This window comes from Sinocyclocheilus anshuiensis, unplaced genomic scaffold (assembly GCF_001515605.1).
Source record: "Sinocyclocheilus anshuiensis isolate Anshui unplaced genomic scaffold, SAMN03320099.WGS_v1.1 scaffold461, whole genome shotgun sequence".
Classification (NCBI taxonomy): Eukaryota; Metazoa; Chordata; class Actinopteri; order Cypriniformes; family Cyprinidae; genus Sinocyclocheilus; species Sinocyclocheilus anshuiensis.
The window spans coordinates 2,726,293-2,750,695 of NW_015541005.1; the positions used below are offsets into that span (position 1 = coordinate 2,726,293).

The 24,403-nt window shown below is 36.3% G+C and overlaps 1 protein-coding gene across 4 annotated transcripts in view; it reads right to left on the bottom strand.

Annotated features, from left to right (window-relative positions):
• stat3 (signal transducer and activator of transcription 3 (acute-phase response factor)) overlaps positions 1–24,403 on the bottom strand; it is a 46,837-nt gene that overhangs the window by 809 nt on the left and 21,625 nt on the right. The window contains exons 3-23 of one of the 4 annotated variants that reach the window (XM_016488595.1): positions 22,452–22,695; positions 21,994–22,086; positions 21,210–21,291; positions 21,021–21,121; positions 20,750–20,901; positions 20,503–20,661; positions 20,326–20,418; positions 20,187–20,246; positions 20,073–20,102; positions 19,739–19,832; positions 16,457–16,504; positions 16,269–16,352; positions 15,539–15,637; positions 15,314–15,449; positions 9,862–9,914; positions 9,653–9,747; positions 9,405–9,544; positions 5,427–5,645; positions 4,443–4,485; positions 3,418–3,477; positions 28–128 (exon numbers count right to left, since the gene is read on the bottom strand). In XM_016488595.1, coding sequence (XP_016344081.1) covers positions 28–128; positions 3,418–3,477; positions 4,443–4,485; positions 5,427–5,645; positions 9,405–9,544; positions 9,653–9,747; positions 9,862–9,914; positions 15,314–15,449; positions 15,539–15,637; positions 16,269–16,352; positions 16,457–16,504; positions 19,739–19,832; positions 20,073–20,102; positions 20,187–20,246; positions 20,326–20,418; positions 20,503–20,661; positions 20,750–20,901; positions 21,021–21,121; positions 21,210–21,291; positions 21,994–22,086; positions 22,452–22,695 — 2,186 coding nt within the window. Of the gene's footprint in view, positions 1–27; positions 129–3,417; positions 3,478–4,022; positions 4,034–4,180; positions 4,333–4,442; positions 4,486–5,426; positions 5,646–9,404; positions 9,545–9,652; positions 9,748–9,861; positions 9,915–15,313; positions 15,450–15,538; positions 15,638–16,268; positions 16,353–16,456; positions 16,505–19,738; positions 19,833–20,072; positions 20,103–20,186; positions 20,247–20,325; positions 20,419–20,502; positions 20,662–20,749; positions 20,902–21,020; positions 21,122–21,209; positions 21,292–21,993; positions 22,087–22,451; positions 22,696–24,403 lie in introns of those variants that run through there. The other 3 variants (XR_001634424.1, XM_016488596.1, XM_016488597.1) reach the window with 3 other exon arrangements.

Sequence of the window (24,403 nt, forward strand, 5' to 3'; positions counted from 1 at the left end):
TATTGAGAAAGCTGTTTTGTGACTTACCCAGTGGTCCTGGGTTGGCCTCGGCAGCTTCATTGTGCATGAGAGAGTCGAGTGTACGAGGGGACATTGGGAACAAATCGCTTGTGTTGCCAGAGTTAGTCCTGCAAAAGAACGAAGGCACACATCAGACAGGACACACAAGCTACAAATGAACAGTCATTAATTCCAGCTTCACATACAACCGTTATGATTTAGTAAGGTGAGAGTTCATTCGCCACATAATGAGTTAACCTTCACTCTAATATTTGCATATCAACACATTTTGCACATTCCCACACTCAAAGTCATACACATGAGCATCACTTGGGAACTTAAAAGGATAGTGCACTCCAAAATGAAACTTCTGTCAACATTTACTCAACCTTATAGCATTCCAAACCTGTATGGCTTTCTTTCTACTGTGGGACATAAAAGATATTGTCCACATTATAGGTAAGTCAAAGGGCTCCAATGTCATCAGAGGTTTGGAACCTGAGGGGAGTAAATTATTATTATTATTATTTGTGGCATTTTTAGGATGGGATAGTGAAAGGTCCACAGGCGGGATTCGAACTTGGGACACCCGAAGCGCAACTGAGCCATATGTTGGCGCGCTGCCCACAAGTCTATCGCTGCCATCATGAGGGGAGTAAATTATGACAGAAGTTTCATTCTGGGGAGAACCTGTCTCAGTCATGTGTTAGAGGATGTTGAAACAGCAGATTCAACACAGTGCACTTAAAATGTACATTACTACATAGCTGGCATACAGTGATGTAATGTGGATCTGTAGTTGCTCGTTCACTTTTTTGCTTGTCAATAACTTGAGCCGTAAATGCTGTGATTTATAAGTCTATATTACAACATGGAAAAACTACTATAATAATAAAATTACATTCATATGTAAATACTTTGTGAGAACACACAGCTACTTTTGAATGGCATTAACAGAGAAAGATGCTGACATGCACTTATATCTGACCCAGTCAATGGCTTTCTGCTTGGCTGCCCATTAGTTTTACCCTGGGGAATTAATTACTAGGGGTCAAAGTTTGCCTGTTTGTTAACACTCCAACCCACTCATATGGGCAGTTTGTTTTGGTAAAGCAGTATTTCCACACTAACTCTTGTTTGTGTTGAGACAAGCGTAGGAAGGGTGAACAAATAAAACAACTTCAGAGAAGCTGAAGTCTCGATCAAGCCTAGTTCTGTCTGTACTAAAAACACTAGCAGTGGTCCAGAAGTTTGATCCAGCTGCAATGGAAAAGGCAAGAGTTCCAGATACTTACGGTAAGTTACGCGCTCACGACACATCAAACTAATCAAACGATATTACAAATGCATCAAACTGAAGTAGTTTTGGGTTACTCAAAGGCATTTACAAGTTGTTGATCATGTCTAGTATGTCAGGTTGCTGGTAAATTAAACCAGGCTTTGTTGATTTTATAGAATCAATACCTTGATGTGTGTATTTATTTGCTAAAAAAACAACCCTAAAACAATTTTTTCTTGTTGTAATTTTGGTTTGTTTAGAGTAAATCAAAACAGTAGAGGGATGAATTGCACATCAAGTTGCAGGCTGCCCAAGAACAATATTATCACTCTTAAAAGCCATACTAGGCACATATTACATTGAAAAGAGTTACATTCTGTTTATGTTTGCGTTATGAAAAATGGTACGATTTGTATGTAAGCGTTTTTCCTGAAACACTTTCTCATGCCAACAACATTACCAGGACCAATCTGGAGAACTCACTGTCCAAGATGAAAGAGCACTTTGATAAGACTGCCAATAAAAGTTTAAGCCAAGAACTTGTTTTCCACCCTGGATCACCAACGGTCCCGACTACCTTCCAAAATCTCAAGCAAAAGCTGGATGATATGGTCCTATATTACGGGGATTCAGTCACGGGGAAAGAATCTCTCAAATTTTTACACTACATTTGTTCAGATTTTGGCTGGTTCTTTAACCCGGAGTCTCGCAAAATGTCAATTTGGTTAAACAGCTGCAAACCATCTGGGGAAATAGTTAGTACCAGTACAGGTCGATTCTACAAGTGTAAAGGTGTCAGTTACTGTTCAATCCCTTTTCCTAACAACAAAATGTGAATGAACTCTGAATACTGAGCACAAAAGGGTGCAGAAAATATTCTTGTCAGGGTTCAGTTAATCCCTGTTGGTAGATGTCAAACTACATTTGCAAAAAGCATCTTTTTCCATTTACAGACAGCCATTCAGAAGTAGCAGTGTATTCTGAAACTTTTCGTAAGCAAAACATAAATCACAAACAGCTAATATGATAAAACTGTAATTTTTTAGTCTTATGGCAACAGAGCCATGGGTAATATAGACCTCACTGATTTAAAAATACAGTGTGATGTGTGTATAAACAGTGACAACAGTTATGAGTGGATGTGCTCCATACAGTGAAGTCGTTTGTGTGGTTGTTGGTCAGTTTTCTCGTCTTCTCTCTCTCCCCTATCTTACCACATCCAGGTTATGAAACACCCAGAAAGTCCTGGAGACAACGTCTCAACATCTATAAACAGCCTCTCTATTATTATTGTCACTAAAACTGTTGTATTGTTGTTACCAGTTTTACTGTTAATGCTGTTGTTTTGTTGATAAAAACAACCACTGATTATCTATGTACGGTATATAATGTAACTTGTAAATTATATTTATAATTATATAAAAATTATATAATTTTCATTTCTAACAGGTGATACTATTTATACTACTTAATGCTTTTTATGCTTTCATATTTGTTGTAAATGAGGGATTTACTGGAATTGGGTTGAAATAGTGTTTTCATCATATTTGTGATACATTGAAAGTTCCTGTAGACACTTCTTTCTTACCCCAATCGGGGCCATAATAAGGGTCACATGAGTTTCAGTTTTCATCAGAAACAATTTCCTCCACATTGTTTAACATACAGAGGAAGCAAACCATTTATATACCAAAACACTCAGTTCATAGCACTTCTATGAGGGGGAAAAAAGAGAAAACTGGAAGATGGGAAAAGAAATGAATAGGAGAGAGAAGGTGACCCTTTCCAAAGTGTGAAAATATTTTGCATACTGATACAGAAAAGTTAGCTTGTGATCTTAGAAATGAAGTAGAAACTGCAAAAAATATTCCCTTGTCTATAGAGGAACTAGTTCACCGACACAAAATAGAGACTAAGAGACTTATGAATCAGCAATCCTAACTTTTACAGTTACATCAAGTTTCAGTGACATCCAGATCTCTTGTTATAAAGGGATGAAGTGAGTAAACCGAAACCCTCGGTCAAGCTCTAGAGATGTTAAAAGGAAGAATCTATGTTAGCAGACACCTACAGGAGTGTGTTTGACCAGAAGCGTTCATGTCTCATTCACACACATAAAGCAGCTCCCTAGTGCCTACCCAGGGAAGCCGTTTCCAAGCAGCTCACTGTCTGGGAAGTCCATGAAGACGGAAGGACACCTATGAAGAGAGGTCAGTTTATAGCCTGCCTAACACACACACACACACGCACACACACACACTCACGCTCACATACATGACCTCTAGTAAAATCCAAGCCCTCTACAAACACAGAAAGCATTCGTGATTCAAGTAGGACTGAGTTTGAAGCAGCTTTTATTCCATCCAAATGTTTTTGTGTAGCCAAGCTTGTTACCTAACGTACAGTAATTGGCATGTGCAGTTTGATGTGTTACAGTTTATTATATACTATGTCAATAAACATGGTATCACAATGTAAAACTGACTGTCTCATTATTTTAAAGTCAACATGAACATTAAGAACCCATTTGGTGTGGTTTTAGAGGCAGATCAAGTTGTATTTGGAATGTCTATGACAAACAAAGATTAACAAGACAAACATTTTTTTTATGTGGACTACAAAGCATGAATTGTGCAAAATATTGTTCAGGAACATATTAAGGTAAACTGTTCATTTTTATTTTAAGTGGAATTTTTTTTAAATAATTTTGATTTTTAAAATTAGATTTAAATATTTCACTTCATTTTTTTAAAACTGAGAACTGAAAATCACATGGCTGCAAAGTATTTATACAACAGTTATCCACAAGTCACGTGTGCTTATACAAGTAAATGTAAAAAGCCTGAGCCTCCTTTAATTAGCTGTTTTGTTGATCATGTGTAAGACTTTTCTAAAAAAAAAAAAAGCACACATGGTTTCTCTCTCTCTCTCTTCTTGTGCAAGATTGTGGTTTAAAGGATGCTGTGAAGGGTCCTTGGTGGATTCAGTAGTAGCTACATCTCTGATCCATGTTGTAAAGAGAACTGAGAGGAGTACTTTGCATGTGCTCCTGTCTAAAGAGTCACCAGAGATTTCAAAGTTTACAAGAGGACAGAGAGAGAAAACAGAGACTCCAGCAAGGTCAATCATTCACACACATACTAAAGAAAGAAATGCTACTCACGGGGTGACACAGATGAACTTGGTCTTCAGGTAAGGCTGAATTACTGAAAGAACAACAAATGACTGTGTTAAAAAACAAGGAGAATTCATATTTTTCAGGTCTTCAGTGAGCTTTTGTCATTAAAAATCAGTTTCTTTTCTTAGAGGAACAGTTCACACAATAATGAACATTCAAACCTGTATAATTTTCTTTCTTTTTTTTTCAATACATAAACAAATAAACTTAAGTCAGAAAGTAGTCAATGTAACGCTTGTGATACATTCCAAGTCTTCTGAAGTGTCACATGATCCTTCAGAAATCATTCTAATATGCTGATTTGGTGCTCAAGAAACATTTAATAGCAAGATCAATGTTTAAAACAGTTGTGTTGCTTAATATTTTAGTGAAAACCATGATATATTTTTTCAGGCTTCTTTGATGAATAGAAATAACTGCATTTATTAGATTTTTTTGGAACACTGAATATGTCTTCACTGTCAACTTTTGATCTTACTGACCATAAACATTTGAACGGTAGTTTAATTTTACAATTTTACATTTATCAGTGTTATCAATGTAGAATACAGTTGTGTTGTTAAAGGTTTTGTGGAATTTTAATATTTTTGAATTAAAAAGAACAGCATTTACTTGAAACCGTTTTTTTTTTTTTTTTTTTTATATATAAATTTAATGTGTCCTTGCTGAATAAAAGCATCAATTTTTCAAAAAAATAAAAAAATGAAATCTTACTGACCCCAAATTTTTTAAACTGTAACATGTCTAACCAAAGATTAACGTCATGCTTTTGCATTGTCTCTAATCTTATTCTTAGACAATTTCCTCAGAAGCTGAAAGTTTCTGGTAAACCACAACCATTCAGTGCAAATACTAAAATAGTAATTTCCACAATAAATGAGAATGAAATGAGACAAACTTTGCCAAGTAACAGACAGATGTGCCGTTATTCCAAGCCAGAATGAACTATATTCCTGCTAACACACTCACCACATCCAGGATCAGGGAATTCAGTGTCAGGCTGGGCCTCGGGGCGGCAGTACTTGCCAAACGCCTCCTCCTTGGGGATATCGGGGTAGAGATAGACTAGCGGCGAGACGAGGATGTTGGTGGCATCCATGATCTTGTAGCCCATGATGATCTCAGCGAAAGACATACTGTTGAGCTGCTGCTTAGTGTACGGTTCAACCGACTGGATCTGGGTCTTACCTGCACATACATACAGGAGCACGAATGCTTCACATATTCCAACTACGGTCAATTTCAGTAGTCGAGACAAAGCCAGAGAAATTTCATGATTGCCAATATCAATTTTGACATCACAAGAAAAACAAAATAAAATCATTTGTTTACATTGGTTCCAATGTAGAGATCATTTTGAGAAGTCTTATGCCAACACACACAATATAATGTACATGGAAATTAGAGATGCACCGATTGCAATTTTCTTGGTCGATTCCGATTTCCGTTTTTTTTTTTGTGTGATCTGCCGATACCGATTTTTGCCGATTCCGTTTTTAAGAACTATAATTGACAGCATATACAAACAAAAATCTACTTTTCTTCAACGCAATGTTTTATTTTCATAAAAAAACACAAGTAAAACGTCAGTAATAAAATAAGAACAAATAAAAAAAATTGCAAACAACAGCACAAATAAATGCAATAGAATAAAGAGAACTACGAGACTAAGTCTTTCAGGTTAAGTAAGTTTTTATTCAGTTAAGAAATACTACAGAAATTAAAGTAATCAAATGTAAAATAACACATCCAGTGTTATTTTACATTTGATTACTTTAATATCTGTAGTCTTCATTGTAAAAATTAAATACAGATTAATGCTTACCATTAAAGTTATAAAACGTATTCAGTCAAGAGCAGAAAATTATTTTCTTTGTCTTTTGTTCTCTGATTAACATGACAGACAGCAGCATAAATATTGGACTGCGGTCCCTTTAAGAGTTTATCCACGGACCCAATATTTAACTGGATACTCGCCAAGACGGTCATTTTGACAATTTATTATGTATTTGAACGTTTTAGCGCAGTTAGCCATTCATTTTGTTATTTGTGGCTCACAAGCTGTTTGAGACTGAGCGCGCGGATTGTGCTCTCCATTAATATAGATCAGTGGTGGTGCACGCGTGTTTGTTATATGCGCGAAACCTGCGGGAATGACTAAAATAATGCGCAATACAAGCACTATTTAACCGGAGCGAATGAGATGTGTGTGAGAGAGAAGGGGTCTTCGGCGAGAAGAGAGCGAGAATGCGCGGCTGACGTTATTGACTGTGCCTCTGGTAACAAAACGGATCGGCTCGGAATCGGAAAGAAGTGAGACTGACCGGCCGATCACCGATCCGGGTTTAATTTCAGCACAGTCTGCAGAGATTTCAGCTAATTTCTACTGTTTACTGCCACACTATTGCTATATCAACCTATTCTCTGAATTATTTTAACTCCGTGTCAAAACCTGAAGCATGATCGGGCGCCTTGTGCATCACTATTAAAGGGCATCAAAGTACCCCTATGCATCGCTATATTAGGAGCGAATTAGGAGCACCATCGCTTTCGATTATATACGTTAATAACCTGTGAAAGTGCACCTTAATGTAAAGTGAACACAATAATCAATTATCTATTGATTATTATTGCACACAACAGAAAAAGTTGGTATTTTTCTGGTTAAGTGTATTTTATTGTTTTTGAACTGTATCAGTCAACAACATTAAACTTGAAACAAAAATATAAATATTTTCTTTTATATAGTATAACTTCACACACACACAAAAAGTGGCTTATACAAGTAAACTCACATTAAACAATTCAGAAAAACAATCAAGTATTCCTAAGTTTGCAACACTGTGCATTCCGCTCTCATCAGGGCTGTGTTTGGACAGTTATTAGATGTCTTTTAAGTGCAAAACTGCTTGCTTGATGTGGTTGAGTGGACGTGTGACGAGCAAGCGAAAAACAATAAACAGTGCGATGGCATAAAAATTAAGATAATACTGTTCTTACTTTTCATTTTAGTTGTTTAAAATAGACCATAGAACAGGCATCTATTTCTCCTCGGGTCTCCTGGCATGAATAATAGTCATATCTAATTTCTTACTTTTATTTACATGCTTTTTAATGACATATATGCACGCTACAGGTCAGCACAAATGCCTTTCATTGGCACGATGATCTGGATCCGGCTTAATTAAGCCCTGCTCTTATCAGACAGAAGCAGGATGAGTCTTTCGAAGATGTTCGTGGTTACTGGGGTCAATGCAAGGGGTCTTATAGCATATATTGTTGGCCTTTATAATTATATCATCCTAACATTATAACATCCTTATACTGTAGATAAACAGTATGCAATTTACATATATAGTCATTCTAAAGTCCATCAAAATATGCTGATATGCACAATACATACACAAGTATATGTGTATTTTTGGGTTTTAATAAACATACATGCATAAATTATATATATAATTATATTAATACTTACACTGTAAAAGACAATTGCCAGAAAATTTAAAAGGATTAAAAAGTTGTAACAGTCACAAACCTGTTAGCATTTTTTTATATTGTAATTGTACTACCCACCATGAGGGGGCAACATGGAGCTATACTCTTAGATATAAAATGGGTGTAGGGAGTAGAAGAAGTCAGATTCGTAATGGAGGGAAGTAAGCATGGCTTATGGCTCCAAACAATCACTTGTCCTGATTGAGAAACCTTGAGTTTTATGCTCAATCTGAAGTAAGCATTGTTTCTTGTTTTGTATTGATTGAATGCTTTTGGGTAATTTATGGGTAGTTATTTTTCTAATGTGATTTATTTCATTTTATTTAGAAGGACTCCACATTCTGTGGGATTTATCCTTGTATTCATATGCCTGTTTTTGACCTGCATCATAAGGATGACTTTAAAGTGGGTTTTGAGGCTGTGAATTATGTTGACAACTGTTGTGGATTCTGGAACCGGGTTATACCACAAATGTGACTTTAAAGACTTGCTCAGTGTTTGGATTGAGATCTACACCATGGATTACGTGTTGCACTGGGGACATTTTTGGATGGTATTCTTGGACATTGGATTTCATGGACATTGATTTCTACACTGTGTGGAATGAACATTCAGCAACTGTATCATTGTCGTCATCACATCAGAACAGATACGATTTTGACTTGTCTGCTGTCCTGAGTTTATGTTGTCGAAATATGTATGTTTGTTGTATTAAGGGGTTTGAAAAATAAAAAGAGGTAAATGAATGAGAAGCATTTATTTGTTGTTTTATTTATAGATTTGACAGGTTTTGGTCATTGCTTGCTATATATAGAGCTAGTTTGCCTTATTGATGTCTTCTGTTGTGCCTTAGATAAAATCTAGTTAGGGGTTCCCTCCCTATAAAACAGATTTATAACCAACACTTTTTTGAGAGTAAGGTAACGGTTATTACTGTTACACAACATGCGTTCTCTTTCTCAACTATTTAACGTTCCAAAACTGACTGTGTTTAACTGGATACTCGCCAAGACGGTCATTTTGACAATTTATTATGTATTTGAACGTTTTAGCGCAATTAGCCATTCATTTTGTTATTTGTGGCTCACAAGCTGTTTGAGACTGAGCGCGCGGATTGTGCTCTCCACTAATATAGATCAGTGGTGGTGCACGCGTGTTTGTTATATGCGCGAAACCTGCGGGAATGACTAAAATAATGCGCAATACAAGCACTATTTAACCGGAGCGAATGAGATGTGTGTGAGAGAGAAGGGGTCTTCGGCGAGAAGAGAGCGAGAATGCGCGGCTGACGTTATTGACTGTGCCTCTGGTAACAAAACGGATCGGCTCGGAATCGGAAAGAAGTGAGACTGACCGGCCGATCACCGATCCGGGCCTATCATGAGGAAAATCGGCCGATTCCGATCCCTGGCCGATCGATCGGTGCATCTCTAATGGAAATGCATTTACCATTGATGTCCTTCTCGACCCAGGTGAAGGTAATGCCTCCCTCTTTGCTGCTTTCACTGAAGCGCAGCAGGAATGTCCCAGGAGGCTTTGGGCTCAGGATTGCCCTCTCTCTTTCTTTACTGATGAAGCCCATAATATACCTAACACACACACACAAAAGCTCGATATATCCACCGAAGCAGTGATTGATGTAATGAACTATGAATACTGCATGAATGCACACAGCAGAGTGCAGCAGGAGTTCTCACCCTTCATTCCATAGAGCCAAAATATATTTCTTCACTAGGTCGATAATGTTGTCTAGCCACACCCAGAATGAGAAACCTTTTCCTGCCATGTTTTCCTGCAACACACAAACACAAGCACAACATGTTTAGGAAAGAAACTGGATCAGCTGGTCTGATCTGCTCTAAATTTAACACAGAATAGGGAACAAATGTTTGTTATAGCAACATACTTTGCAGAACTTGGCCCATGTGATCTGGCAACCAGAGTAGTTTACACAAGGACCTACACAAAGACAGAAATGCACAATTAAACAGAGATTCATGGCAACATTAACAGTATCATTTCAATCACATCATTTACAATAATATAACATTTTCTTAAGAAGCGATCACTTATCACTATACAATAACATACAAGTACCAACAATAGTACTGAAAAAACATTGTCATTTAAAATTGGACATCCTGTTAAAATATATTTTACATTTCTTACACAAGTCACAAACTGGTTTCTCTTCCCCTTTCAATAAATATCAACGAGTGGGTCTTGAATGTCCAATACAACATCTTGTATACACAACCTGGACATATCTATTGTCAAAATAGTAATTGCTTTTCAATCACCTCATAGAGATTGTTGTTTATGCATTCATTGCATTCCATTTGACATTTATTATTAATGTACAGATTCAATATAAGTTTTATATCAGATACTGGAATAATACGTTCTGTTATTTCCAACTGAACAGCTTCCTTAGCCACTTTATCTGCCTGTTCATTGCCGACCAATCCCATATGGCCAGGTATCCAACAAAAAATCTTGTTTCTTTAAAGAGTCAAATTCTTCTAGAATGCTAATAATTGTAGGATGTTCAGTTTTCAAAGACTTAAGTGCTTGAAGGCAGGACATCGAATCTGTGCAAATTAAAAAATGACGTTGTTCCTTTTCTATTTGTTATAGAGCTAAAAGTAATGCATAAGCAGTGAGCTTTGTCTAGGGATACTCCCGCCAAAAAATCTCTTGAACCAATCACTACTGCAGCAGACACGTTCATCTGTCTTTGATCCAAAATGAAGACATATGTTACCACCAAAATATTAAGCAGCATAATGGCAACAAATCAGTATATCAGAATGATTTCTGAAGGATCATGTGACAGTGAAAGCTGGAGTAATGATGCTGAAAATTCAGCTTTGCCCTCACAGGAATAAATTACATTTTAAAATATATTAAAATAGAAAACAACTATTTTAAACTGTAATAATATTTCACAATATAACTGTTTTACTGTTTTTTTTAATCAAATAAATTCAAAGTCAAATCTTGCTGACCCAAACCTTTAAACGGTAGTAGGGATGTAACGGTATGAAAATTTCATATCACAATTATAGTGACCAAAGTTATCACGGTTATCAATACTATCACGGTTTTGTTAAAATTAGATGAAAATGTTCAAAAAGAACTGATACACACACTGAAAACATTTCAATAAGTTTTATATTTGAAAATCAACAAACAACAAATACAATTAGCAGCTATATGCACTTTTTTTTTAGCATAAACATTAAATTAACATTAACATGAAGCCCTAATAATAATAATAATAAATCACTTATATATACATGATCACAAACGGAAATCACATTGTATATATATATATATATATATATATATATTCGCCAAGGGAGTTTCAAACGCTTATTCGAGACATTAATGCCCTGCACCCTTCAAAGAACACACTTCAAGGGCTCTGCCCTTCGAAGGGAGTAAGGCATAGGGATGCTCACTTCTGTTCGGAATTCGCCCCATGTCTCTTGTATCACCGCAGAGGCTCGGACGCGGCTCTCTCGTTTCATTCAAATGCAGCGTCTCAGTTTTTGATTGTATTGAAAATGAAATCAGAGGAATTTAGTATTAATACTACTATAATTTTGCTGTAGTGATCATATTGTCCTGACGATTGTTTTGTACACTGTTCATAATGGATTTATAAATGGGTAAGATTTCAAAACATTCATCTCAATTCAATATTTTATATCCCCGTATTTATATATTATTATAATAGGTAAACAAAAAAAAAATCTGTGTAATAAGTTAACTATGAATATACAATACATTATCCCTTAAATGTCAACCTTATAGTTTGAACGTTCATTCGTCTTGGCTCAAAGCCACTTGCTGCAAACTTTTCTTCGCGGAAGCTTTGCGTTAAACAAGTGAGATAACGAAATATTTAATCTCTAATCAATATTTTTTGTCCAATTATTTGCCCAGTTAGTTTTGGTATTGAAAAAAATCTGTGTAATAAGTTAACTATGAATATACAATACATTATCCCGTAAATGTCAACCTTATAGTTTGAACGTTCGTTCATCTTGGCTCAAAGCCACTTGCTGAGAACTTTTCTTCGCGGAAGCTTTGCGTTAATTACAAGTGAGATAACTAAATATTTAATCTCTAATCAATATTTTTTTGTCCAATTATTTGCCCAGTAATTTTGGTATAGAGGTAAAAGTTACCTTGCATTCGCTATATAACAGTGGGTGGTGGTCACGATAATGGCTGAGCAAATTTGATGCGTTTCCCCCTTTTGCAGCGACTTTCTTCTTGCAAGATCAGCAGACAGGGTGACCGTCCTCGATTAAATTGCCTTCAGGACTCTTGTAAAAGCCAAAATACGACCAGACCACCGATTTGGTCCTCTTAGATGGCTGAAAAATCTCCCGAGCGCTGTCGCCTTCCGCCATTTCGTCTCGTGCAAAAAAAAACAACAACAACAACATTGCATGCTGCTTCTGCGTCAGACTGATGCTGGCTGGACAGGATTTACCGCGAGTTTTCAAAATCGTGATAATCAAATACGGTTTTGATGATAATGAAATTTTAAACGATAATACTAACCGTCAGGGCATTTTATCGTGATTTATCGTGAAACCGGTAATCGTTCCATCCCTAAACGGTAGTGTATAAAAAAATTCAATATTATCAAAGCCAAATAAATGATGTGATTAATACTAATAAAACCACTGAACAGAACTAAAAATGCTTCTATTTTCCAATTATTTTCATATTTTTTAAATTACAAATTAGTAAATCAGCATAACAATTTCAGAGAAAAGTTTATATATTTCTTCATTTTGTTTCTCTTTTTTTGTCAGCGTCCTCCAACTTATTTATCTTATTTATTAAATGGAAAAAAATGTAGATATTCAATACTTTTTTAACTCCACTATAACACATACCCAGAATACCCAGAAGAAGTGTGGTGAGCTGCTCGATGGTAAGTCCTCTCTTGGTTGTGGATGAAAACTGCCAGCTGAGCACCTCAGCCACCTGATCCCACGTTCCTACTGGAGGTTTGGTGAAGAAATTCACGTTCTGTGAAGACAGAGAGGAAGAATTCTCAGTAACTTACACAAGCTCTTGTGATAACAGTAAGTACGGCTCGCTGTGGATTCATTTCAAACCTTAGGATGGTTGGTCAGCATGTTGTACCACAGGATGGACGCCCATGCGTTTGGCATTTGACAGATATTAGAGATGACCACCACTGGGAGAGAATGTGTCTGCACAGAGATAAAAGACATTTACATATAATCTAGAATAACAAATCCTGCTATTTTTGTACAGCTTGCTCAGTCGGAAATCTGAGACCTGAGGCTGAATAATTCTCAAGCAAACAGAGCCGAATGGCTTAATTATCTCGTTTAATTAACCTGCTGTGTGTGTTGGTATTTTATGTGACCCTGTTGTGTCCATCCACAGGAAACGAATGATTTTGCATGTTCTCTTATCAGCACATAATAGGCATGTAGGCAGCACTGTGTGCGTTTAGGGGTTTAATAAGCGGCAGACCACCCAAGGACACGCTGCCTGGTTACATATTCATATCCTCCCACTGCTGGTACCATGACGACAGCCTATCACAATGACCTTATTGGCTTTCAGTACGCTGAATCAATCAACAGCAGCAGTGTGATGGACTTAATCGGTACTCGAGAGTTTAATATTATTATCATCTTTGATTTGATAAACAGCCCAACAGGACAGCGCCTTTGTGACAGGAACCCTGTCATGATAAGACCTGTCTGACATTTTATTTCATTCTAAAATACTGATAAAAATGAAAGCATAATTTTTAAATGAACTAATCATTTAAGCATCCAGTGAGTGTTGTTTATGGATGTGGTTTTTCACCTCAAGGTCGATCTTTAGTCCTTGGTGGTAGACCTCTGTCTCAAACGTGATCAGATGCAGTTCTTCGGTCACTATCAGAGACGCCTGTAGTTCAGAGGGCAAAGGTCAATGTTTACACTGACTTCTTCACTAGAAACCCTGAATCAAATTAATAACTGTGGCATAATGCTAATTATACAAAGACTTACGTCACTGTTGGTTCGGCCTCCATTGCCACATCTCTGCTCTCGAAGAGTCTGAAAGACAGAAGAACAAATCAGGACTAATTCAAGCAACATTCAGCCAACAGCTGATCTAGTCTTCTTGAAATTTGTAGGGCAGATTCAATTAACTGTTTTTTTTTTATGAATAAAAATATAATAAGCAATTTACTGTAAAAATGCACAAATCTACAGGCACTTTATGTCCCAGGGGTTGATTTTTATGAAAATAGAAATATTTTTTTAAATATATCTTTAATATTTTTTAATTATTTAAACACCTTTTATGCTTAGATGCTTTTATTTAAAATTTTAACCTATGGTGAGCTTAACAAGAAGTGAAATAAATCTACTGATTTACTGGTGATAGTAAGAAAATGTGGAAAACACTAAATGAAATAATGTGTAGGAAGACAATTTTCAAGGATGTGTTTTCCACACACCCTTGAAAATTGTGTCTTCCTACACATTAGGTAAGGGTTTATCATTAAACCCTTAGATATAGCTAATTTTAACACTTTTTTCATTAATAAAGTGAATGATTTACGATTAGCATGTATAGCAACAATTTACAATTAGTGTGTAATCTTATTGTTAAAATGATGAAAGATAAAATGTGTTGTTTTAATTTTAGTCCCATTGATCAAAATACAGTAGAACAGATGTTGCTTTTAATTCCAGATGACAAATCTTGTGGAGTTGATTTTTTGGATGGTACATTTCTGAAAATACTAGCTAATCAGCTCTCTCAACCAATTTGTCATATATTTAATAGATGTTTGCTTAGTGGTGTATAGCCAAATCTTTGGAAAGAATCTAAAATTATACCATTACTAAAAAAGGGAAAAACTTACTTTTCAGGTCCTAACTGTAGGCCAATTAAGTATACTTCCTATTTTGAGCAAGCTCTTGGAGAAGATTATTTTTAAGCAAATTTGACAATATTTTAGAATGAATGGATTACTTACTAGTGAAACCGGTAATCGTTCCATCCCTAAACGGTAGTGTATAAAAAAATTCAATATTATCAAAGCCAAATAAATGATGTGATTAATACTAATAAAACCACTGAACAGAACTAAAAATGCTTCTATTTTCCAATTATTTTCATATTTTTTAAATTACAAATTAGTAAATCAGCATAACAATTTCAGAGAAAAGTTTATATATTTCTTCATTTTGTTTCTCTTTTTTTGTCAGCGTCCTCCAACTTATTTATTTACAGGCTTAAATGGAAAAAAATGTAGATATTCAATACTTTTTTAACTCCACTATAACACATACCCAGAAGTTTCTCTGCAAGTGTGGTGAGCTGCTCGATGGTAAGTCCTCTCTTGGTTGTGGATGAAAACTGCCAGCTGAGCACCTCAGCCACCTGATCCCACGTTCCTACTGGAGGTTTGGTGAAGAAATTCACGTTCTGTGAAGACAGAGAGGAAGAATTCTCAGTAACTTACACAAGCTCTTGTGATAACAGTAAGTACGGCTCGCTGTGGATTCATTTCAAACCTTAGGATGGTTGGTCAGCATGTTGTACCACAGGATGGACGCCCATGCGTTTGGCATTTGACAGATATTAGAGATGACCACCACTGGGAGAGAATGTGTCTGCACAGAGATAAAAGACATTTACATATAATCTAGAATAACAAATCCTGCTATTTTTGTACAGCTTGCTCAGTCGGAAATCTGAGACCTGAGGCTGAATAATTCTCAAGCAAACAGAGCCGAATGGCTTAATTATCTCGTTTAATTAACCTGCTGTGTGTGTTGGTATTTTATGTGACCCTGTTGTGTCCATCCACAGGAAACGAATGATTTTGCATGTTCTCTTATCAGCACATAATAGGCATGTAGGCAGCACTGTGTGCGTTTAGGGGTTTAATAAGCGGCAGACCACCCAAGGACACGCTGCCTGGTTACATATTCATATCCTCCCACTGCTGGTACCATGACGACAGCCTATCACAATGACCTTATTGGCTTTCAGTACGCTGAATCAATCAACAGCAGCAGTGTGATGGACTTAATCGGTACTCGAGAGTTTAATATTATTATCATCTTTGATTTGATAAACAGCCCAACAGGACAGCGCCTTTGTGACAGGAACCCTGTCATGATAAGACCTGTCTGACATTTTATTTCATTCTAAAATACTGATAAAAATGAAAGCATAATTTTTAAATGAACTAATCATTTAAGCATCCAGTGAGTGTTGTTTATGGATGTGGTTTTTCACCTCAAGGTCGATCTTTAGTCCTTGGTGGTAGACCTCTGTCTCAAACGTGATCAGATGCAGTTCTTCGGTCACTATCAGAGACGCCTGTAGTTCAGAGGGCAAAGGTCAATGTTTACACTGACTTCTTCACTAGAAACCCTGAATCAAATTAATAACTGTGGCATAATGCTAATTATACAAAGACTTACGTCACTGTTGGTTCGGCCTCCATTGCCACATCTCTGCTCTCGAAGAGTCTGAAAGACAGAAGAACAAATCAGGACTAATTCAAGCAACATTCAGCCAACAGCTGATCTAGTCTTCTTGAAATTTGTAGGGCAGATTCAATTAACTGTTTTTTTTTTATGAATAAAAATATAATAAGCAATTTACTGTAAAAATGCACAAATCTACAGGCACTTTATGTCCCAGGGGTTGATTTTTATGAAAATAGAAATATTTTTTTAAATATATCTTTAATATTTTTTAATTATTTAAACACCTTTTATGCTTAGATGCTTTTATTTAAAATTTTAACCTATGGTGAGCTTAACAAGAAGTGAAATAAATCTACTGATTTACTGGTGATAGTAAGAAAATGTGGAAAACACTAAATGAAATAATGTGTAGGAAGACAATTTTCAAGGATGTGTTTTCCACACACCCTTGAAAATTGTGTCTTCCTACACATTAGGTAAGGGTTTATCATTAAACCCTTAGATATAGCTAATTTTAACACTTTTTTCATTAATAAAGTGAATGATTTACGATTAGCATGTATAGCAACAATTTACAATTAGTGTGTAATCTTATTGTTAAAATGATGAAAGATAAAATGTGTTGTTTTAATTTTAGTCCCATTGATCAAAATACAGTAGAACAGATGTTGCTTTTAATTCCAGATGACAAATCTTGTGGAGTTGATATTTTGGATGGTACATTTCTGAAAATACTAGCTAATCAGCTCTCTCAACCAATTTGTCATATATTTAATAGATGTTTGCTTAGTGGTGTATAGCCAAATCTTTGGAAAGAATCTAAAATTATACCATTACTAAAAAAGGGAAAAACTTACTTTTCAGGTCCTAACTGTAGGCCAATTAAGTATACTTCCTATTTTGAGCAAGCTCTTGGAGAAGATTATTTTTAAGCAAATTTGACAATATTTTAGAATGAATGGATTACTTACTAATCCACAACATGCTTACAGACCAGGACACTCCACAAGTACCGCTCTTATACACATGACAGATGAATGGTTAGCATGTCTAGATGATAAGAAATTGGTTGGTGCTGTTTTAATAGACTATACAGCAGCTTTTGAAGTTATTGACCATGATATTCTTATTGCTAAACTTAAATGTTATGGTTTTTCACTCACAGCTCTTGACTGGATTGGAAGTTATCTTTCTAATAGAAGACAGAGAGTGTTTTATAATGGTTCTTTCTCGGAGGCTAAAAATACCTATTGTGGTGTTCCACAAGGGAGTTGTTTAGGTCCATTATTGTTCTCTATCTTTATAAACGATTTACCATATGTTGTTGATAAGGCAAATATAGTTATGTATGCTGATGATTCTACAATGTTTTCTGCTGCACATACATTAACTGAGCTTCAAGAAAATTTAAGTGATGGGCTGTTAACAATTACGAAGTGGGTTCGATTTAATAAACTAATTTTAAATATAGAAAAAACTAAATGTATTGTTTTTAGTTATAAAAATAATATGACTAAGGCTGCTGATTTGAATTTATTTATTAATGGGGTGCCAGAACGGGAAGTCGTGGCCTAATGGTTAGAGAGTCGGACTTGTAACCCAAAGGTTGCGGGTTCGAGTCTCGTACCGGCAGGGATTGTAGGTGGGGGGAGTGAATGTACAGCACTCTCTCCCACCTTCAACCACGACTGAGGTGCCCTTGAGCAAGGCACCAAACCCCCAACTGCTCCCCGGGCGCCACAGCATAAATGGCTGCCCACTGCTCCAGGTGTGTGTTCACGGTTTGTATGTGTTCACTGCTGTGTATGTGCACTTTGGATGGGTTAAATGCAGAGCACTAATTCCAAGTATGGGTCACCATACTTGGCCACATGTCACGTCACTTTCAGTGGAACAAGTAACAAATGTCCTGGTCCAAACATATAGACTATATAGTAAGCACTATGGGAAAAGGTATAGCGGTGGCCAGGAAATGTTCAGAATTTATTCCATCTTTAGTTTAAAAAGATGTGGTACAGTCATTAGTTTTATCGCATCTTGAGTACTGTTCTATGGTATGGTCAAGTGCATCTGAGAAACACCTAAAAAAAAAAACTTCAGATGGTTCAGAATAGAGCAGCCAGACTAGTGCTTCATTATCCATTTCGGGCTAATGTTAGTGATATGCATAGAAAGTTATCATGGTTGCTGGTGAAGGTCACATTACATTTACGATAGTTGGTATATTTTCATAAAGTAATCAAGTATCAAACTCCTTGTTTTTTCTTTGAAAAGCTTGTTTATGTGGGACTTAGACATGATTATAAAACACGTCAAGTAAGTAAGGCTCAACTTTCTTTACTGCGTCCACAAACAAATCTGATGAAAAAGACTGTACTTTATCGAGGTTCTGTCGTTTGGAATATGGTTCCAATAAATATATGAAAGAGTAACTGCACATACTGTATGTATTAAGAAAGAAAATGTGAAGATTTACTTATAAATATGTAGATGTATATTTTGACTGCTGCTACTGCTGAGAGTATAGTTTTGTAGATGTACATTTTAAGTGCTGCAATTGCTGAGATGTATAGTTTTGTGATGGGACAAGTGAAATTGTATTCTTGATTGTTTTTTATTTATTTGTAAGACTGTTTGTCTTGAATTGATTTCTGGACCCCAGGAAGACTAGCAACCACTCTGTGGAAGATAATGGGGATCCAAATAAACAATAAACAATACTGGGTGATTTATTTATTTTTTTGGTGTGTGTGGGGGGCACTTTATTTTAAGGTATCCTTGTTACACATATTACATGTACTGTTATAATTACTAATACTTACTATTATAATAACAATTAATTATGCATAATTACATGCAAGTAACCCTAAGCTAAACCCTAACATATAGTAAGTACATGTAATTAATTAATATTACTCCGTATTATAAGGACACTGTAACAAGGACACCTTAAAATAAAGTGTAACCTTGTTTTGTTTTTACACAAATGATGACTGTCTCAGTCAACCATCATTTCTGCCTCTAATAAAAGTTCAAATGTTAGTGTACTTGTTTACGAAGAAAAATATAATCACTAAAGAACATGCTTGTGATTAAATATATTCAATACTGGACATTATTAGTACACAAATAAATACAGTGTTTAAAAAGTGTGTTTTAAGAGAGTTTAAATTTGCTTCCGAGGGCCAACAGTGTCCCATGCAACTCACAAATTCCAAAAAACATACAGTTCTGCGCTCCGGAAAAAAAGACTGGCGTAATGGCTGAGCTTACCAGATGTTTGAACTCTGCTGACAGGCTGCCATTGTTGGATTCCTCCATGTTCATCACCTTCGTGTTGGTGCCAAGGATGTTGAACTTTCGTGAACTAAAGGAAAAGAAACAGAGGACTCTACAATGCAAAAACTTTTACAGGAACTAGCAAGGAGGAGACTTCTTTTCACAAATTTTTTTGTAATCGTGCAATTTAAATTGATGATAAAAATTAAACTTCTACAAAATATCTGAAATATTTATTTGAATGCCCAAATACTAGCCAATTTTTGAAATCAGCCTATAACAACAAATAACCATATGACAATTTAATCGTTTTAACCTCAAAACTCACCCTCGGATGGCTGCCCCGTCACCTGACTCCCTGCAGAACACAGGAGGAAAATATTAAAAACTGGCACGTCAAAGTCATTTCATTCTGATGTCACAGGCAGGATGTGGGACTTACTTGTCAATACACACTTTTATTTTCAGCTGGTAATTCAACTCTGGGAATTTCACAAGTAACCTGAAAGAGAGGAGGTGGAAAAATGTACAATTTGGGTCTAGACGTCTTTCCCTTATGACTCACCTCTGTGTGTACCCACCTGACTTTGGTGGTGAACTGAACTCCTGTTTTGATGACAAGTGGTCGGTCAGGGTGCATGGGCATACAAGGCTGCCTCTCAACAACAAACGCACTGCAGTGACACAAGCAAACATTAATGATCAGATCCTGCTTCGTTGCATTAGAAAGTTTACACACCGAGTTAGTGATTTCAAACCTCTTCATAAGGCTGCGGAACAGGTCTACGATCTTCTCCTCCAGAGCTGGGCGGTGTTGAATAATCGGATCTCCTTTGTAGGAGACCTTCTGTTGAAGCTCCTCCAGTTTCTTGATCTGCTGTCTTATCTGCAACTGTGACTCAGCCAAAGAGGTGATCCTGAAAAACATAGCGATTTAAAAAAAATAAACCAATCCACAAAAAGGTGAGATTTAAAAGCAGGTTTGGATATGAATGGACTGTGTACCATGTCTCTAAGCGGTCCAGGCAGATGTTCGGTGGTCCTCCAATGCAGGCGATCTGCTGTCTCCTCTTCCAGTCGGCCAGTTCTTCATCTGTCAGATTCTTCTGCACAAAGTCCATGGCAGACAGCAGCCCTGCCATCTCAGTCACTATTTGCTATTTTGAAAAAAAATGTTGAACTTTTGACCCTTGGGTGATCAGTGTGAATGGAATGAACGACTCACTGGGCGGTATTTTCAAAACCCTGTATTTTGTGACTTGATTCTGTATCTCACCCTCCTCAGCTGATCCAGAGCACTCAGCATCTGCTCCAGCTGAGACATCTTCTGCCTGGTGGCTGCTGCCTGGCTGTTTCCATTCAGGTCCTGGGACAACTCTGAATCGTAACAGATTTGATGAGATTTTATCAGTGATTGAGGTTATTTGAGACAGGAAAAAATGACAGGAACATGTACTTATCATACCTCCAGCACTTTTAAGAGTTTTGTAGTTGAAGTCAAAATCATCTTGCAGATTTTCCAACATCTTCATCTTCTGCTCCATATCCTGTATAGAAAGAGTAAGGCAGCTGGATGAGTGAGAGGTTGTACCCCACAAGGGGTAAAATATGAGACCCTCATATTTTGTGCTCAAGGGCAATATGTTAAAAAAGGGCTTTCAAACTGAGGCTATAACGGGGTGCTAGGGGGTTTGTGGAATATTTCAATGAAAAATGAAGAAAAAAGGTCAAATAATGCTAAAAAAAGGGTCAATAAATACAGTAGGCATTACATTTTTTTTTTTACATTTTTTTAAATCACAGCTTATATAAGAAATGGTCAGAAATCAGTAGATTAATCACAATTCTTCTATTCTATTGACAGCCCTAGTTGCATCTCTTCAGGTTTTCGCATCTATCAATACTATAACAGTGAACAGAAAAAAATATAGTGTCAACAACATAATAAAAAATAAATATTTTCCAAAAAAACAAAATGGGTAAACAAAAATTAGTCTTTATACATAAAAAAACATCTAGCTGCCTTAATATTTTAGGGAGAAGATCACTTGCAAGAGGATCATTATATCTGAGGGTCTGTGGCATCACAAGTTTGAAAACCCCTTTGCAAGATAAATGCCATTAAAGAACAGATTTTTGTGTTTAAAACAGCAACTTTTGGGGAGATGATAAAGGGGTGCATATGTACCTGTAATTGCGAACAAGACAAATCAAGGTTGGTCAATTAAAGTGTGATTTTATGTACCAACCTGTACTCTCTTCCTAATATCCTGCAGGTTGTGTTCCAGTATCTGCTGTTTTTCTGTCACCACAGTGCCAGTGGGATGGGCAACCTGGCCATCCTAGAGATGTGAAAGAAATTGGAGAAACAGAAATCTGAATATGTCCTTACAAAGTGGAATCCATTTCCAAGCACTTTATATGTACTATTACTGTGTGTTTGACTAGAAAGGACCTGAAAACTGGTTTGGGGAGTATAAAAATATGTATACTGTGTGTAATTTAATTGTGAATTTATTTATAAATTAAACCCAGATGGAAGGTTTAAAAAAAAAAAAAAAGCAATTTTCTCTCTTAAAATGTATTTACCATAGAACCCCATTGAGTATATCACCCACGAGTAAATACATCATTCATCTGTATGTGTTTAAATGTGCCTATTCATGATTGTAGTTGTGCATGTATGATTATGTGTGTGTGTGTCTACCTGCTGTGCAGTGGTGGCCGTCTGCAGCAGACGCTGCTCTTCCCACAGGCAGCGGGCCACGATGCGGGCGATCTCCATGGGCTTCTCCAGATACTTGCTCTGCAGGTGCTGTTTGATGCGCCGCAGGTTGTGTTGGTACAGGACATTGTTCTCCTGCAGGAAGCGGCTGTACTGCTGATCGATCTCCCCCAGCAGGTTATGGAACACAAGCGTGGCGTGAGACTCCTTGTTGGCCGCATACGCCCTGTGACAGACACAAGCAAACAGGCTCATGTGATGGATAATGAGCAGCTTCCTCCATTCCATACATGCATTTGACAATCAGATGTGTCTTTACCTGCAACAAAACCAAAGCTTTTGTCAAAGACTTCTGCCTTCGTCTAAATGCTAAAAAACCGCAAAAACGGACAAATTAGTGTGTATTTTGAAAGCGTAGGTACGTGTAGGTATGTATCACTGCAGTTTGCTGTCATCATCAGTCACATGATCTGAATTTTTCTGCTGTTACTCAGCACAAATTCCAAACTGCTGACCTCATTCAGCAGGCAGCCATCACGAAGAAACACACATCACAGTTATCCATTACGCCAACACAGTATTCAAAATATCCTACAACCAAACCAGCAATACTTTCGCAGAGATGTCGTCATTGTCGTCATTATAATAATAATAATAATAATAATAATTTTGGTAATAATAAAACAGCTGGTTCAATCCCTTTAATCCCTTTAAACTGACACACATTAGCACATTTTCCAGTGTCAACAATGGCACATGAAAATATCATCACATAAAATAACTATGTGTCTAGGGTAAGCAGTATGACCAAGATGTTATATCGCAGTATGAGTAATTTGATATTAAGTTACTGGGTTTATGTTGTGATACGTTTATTTGCTAGAAAAGTTTGTTTTATTAAATAACCATGTGGAAATACATATTTGTTGATAAATAAATAGTACTTAATTTAATTAGATTATTTTCTATTTGGGTTGGCATCAGTGCAAACAGCTTCACAATTCACTCCTCTCAAGTGTAAATAACATAAAACAGACTTGATATCTACTGTGGTATAAACGAGACATTAAAATCTGCTGGTTGACACAATTCTACCATCTTACATGTGTCATGCTTCTCTAAATAACCTTTTTGATAACTGCAAATTTAATGAAATCAAATAATGAGTGAAGACCGTATGTATCTGCATAAACAAAGAATTGTGTTTGAATGGTTGAACTATAACCACTAGTCTTTGACCTAAAGCAATAATGTGTTTTTTATCAGTATATTACAGGCTTTATTATACTACTGATGATTATGTTCCTCTGAGCACTCAAGCAAACAATCCATTCAGAAAGTTCTATGACACTGTCAGCATGAAACAAACCAAACATCCCACGGGTTATTTGTATTGTCTCATGTTTACTTTAACCACACTAACGAGAAAACTGAGTGCATGAGAGGGTAATGTGAAGGACGATATCTTTGGGCTTTCAAAGCGAAATACGGCACTGAAATTATACAACAGAGTATCAAAACTCTAAAAGTTTAGAAAAGTTAAAAAAAGACTAATTCTATTAAAAGCACAATGCATTATATAAACATATCACCCCTTCAAATGTTACATCACAAACATTTAATATGCGGCAACCCAATGGTTATCTAAGTGTGGTGCTGTCCCCATGGGAGCATATGGGAGATTTCACTAGTTGATAACCAAAATTACCCAGCTTAATTTTCTTTCCCAGATATATCAAATCATATTATAAAGATATAAAAGATATACATTAAATAGATATATCTCCCCTTTTACCTCACAAACACTTAATATGCTGCAACACAATGGTTCTCTAAGTGTGGTGCTGCCCCCTATGAGAGCATATGGGAGATTTCACTAGTTGACAATCAAGATTACCCAACTTGATTTTCTTTACATTTTTTTTTTTTTTTTT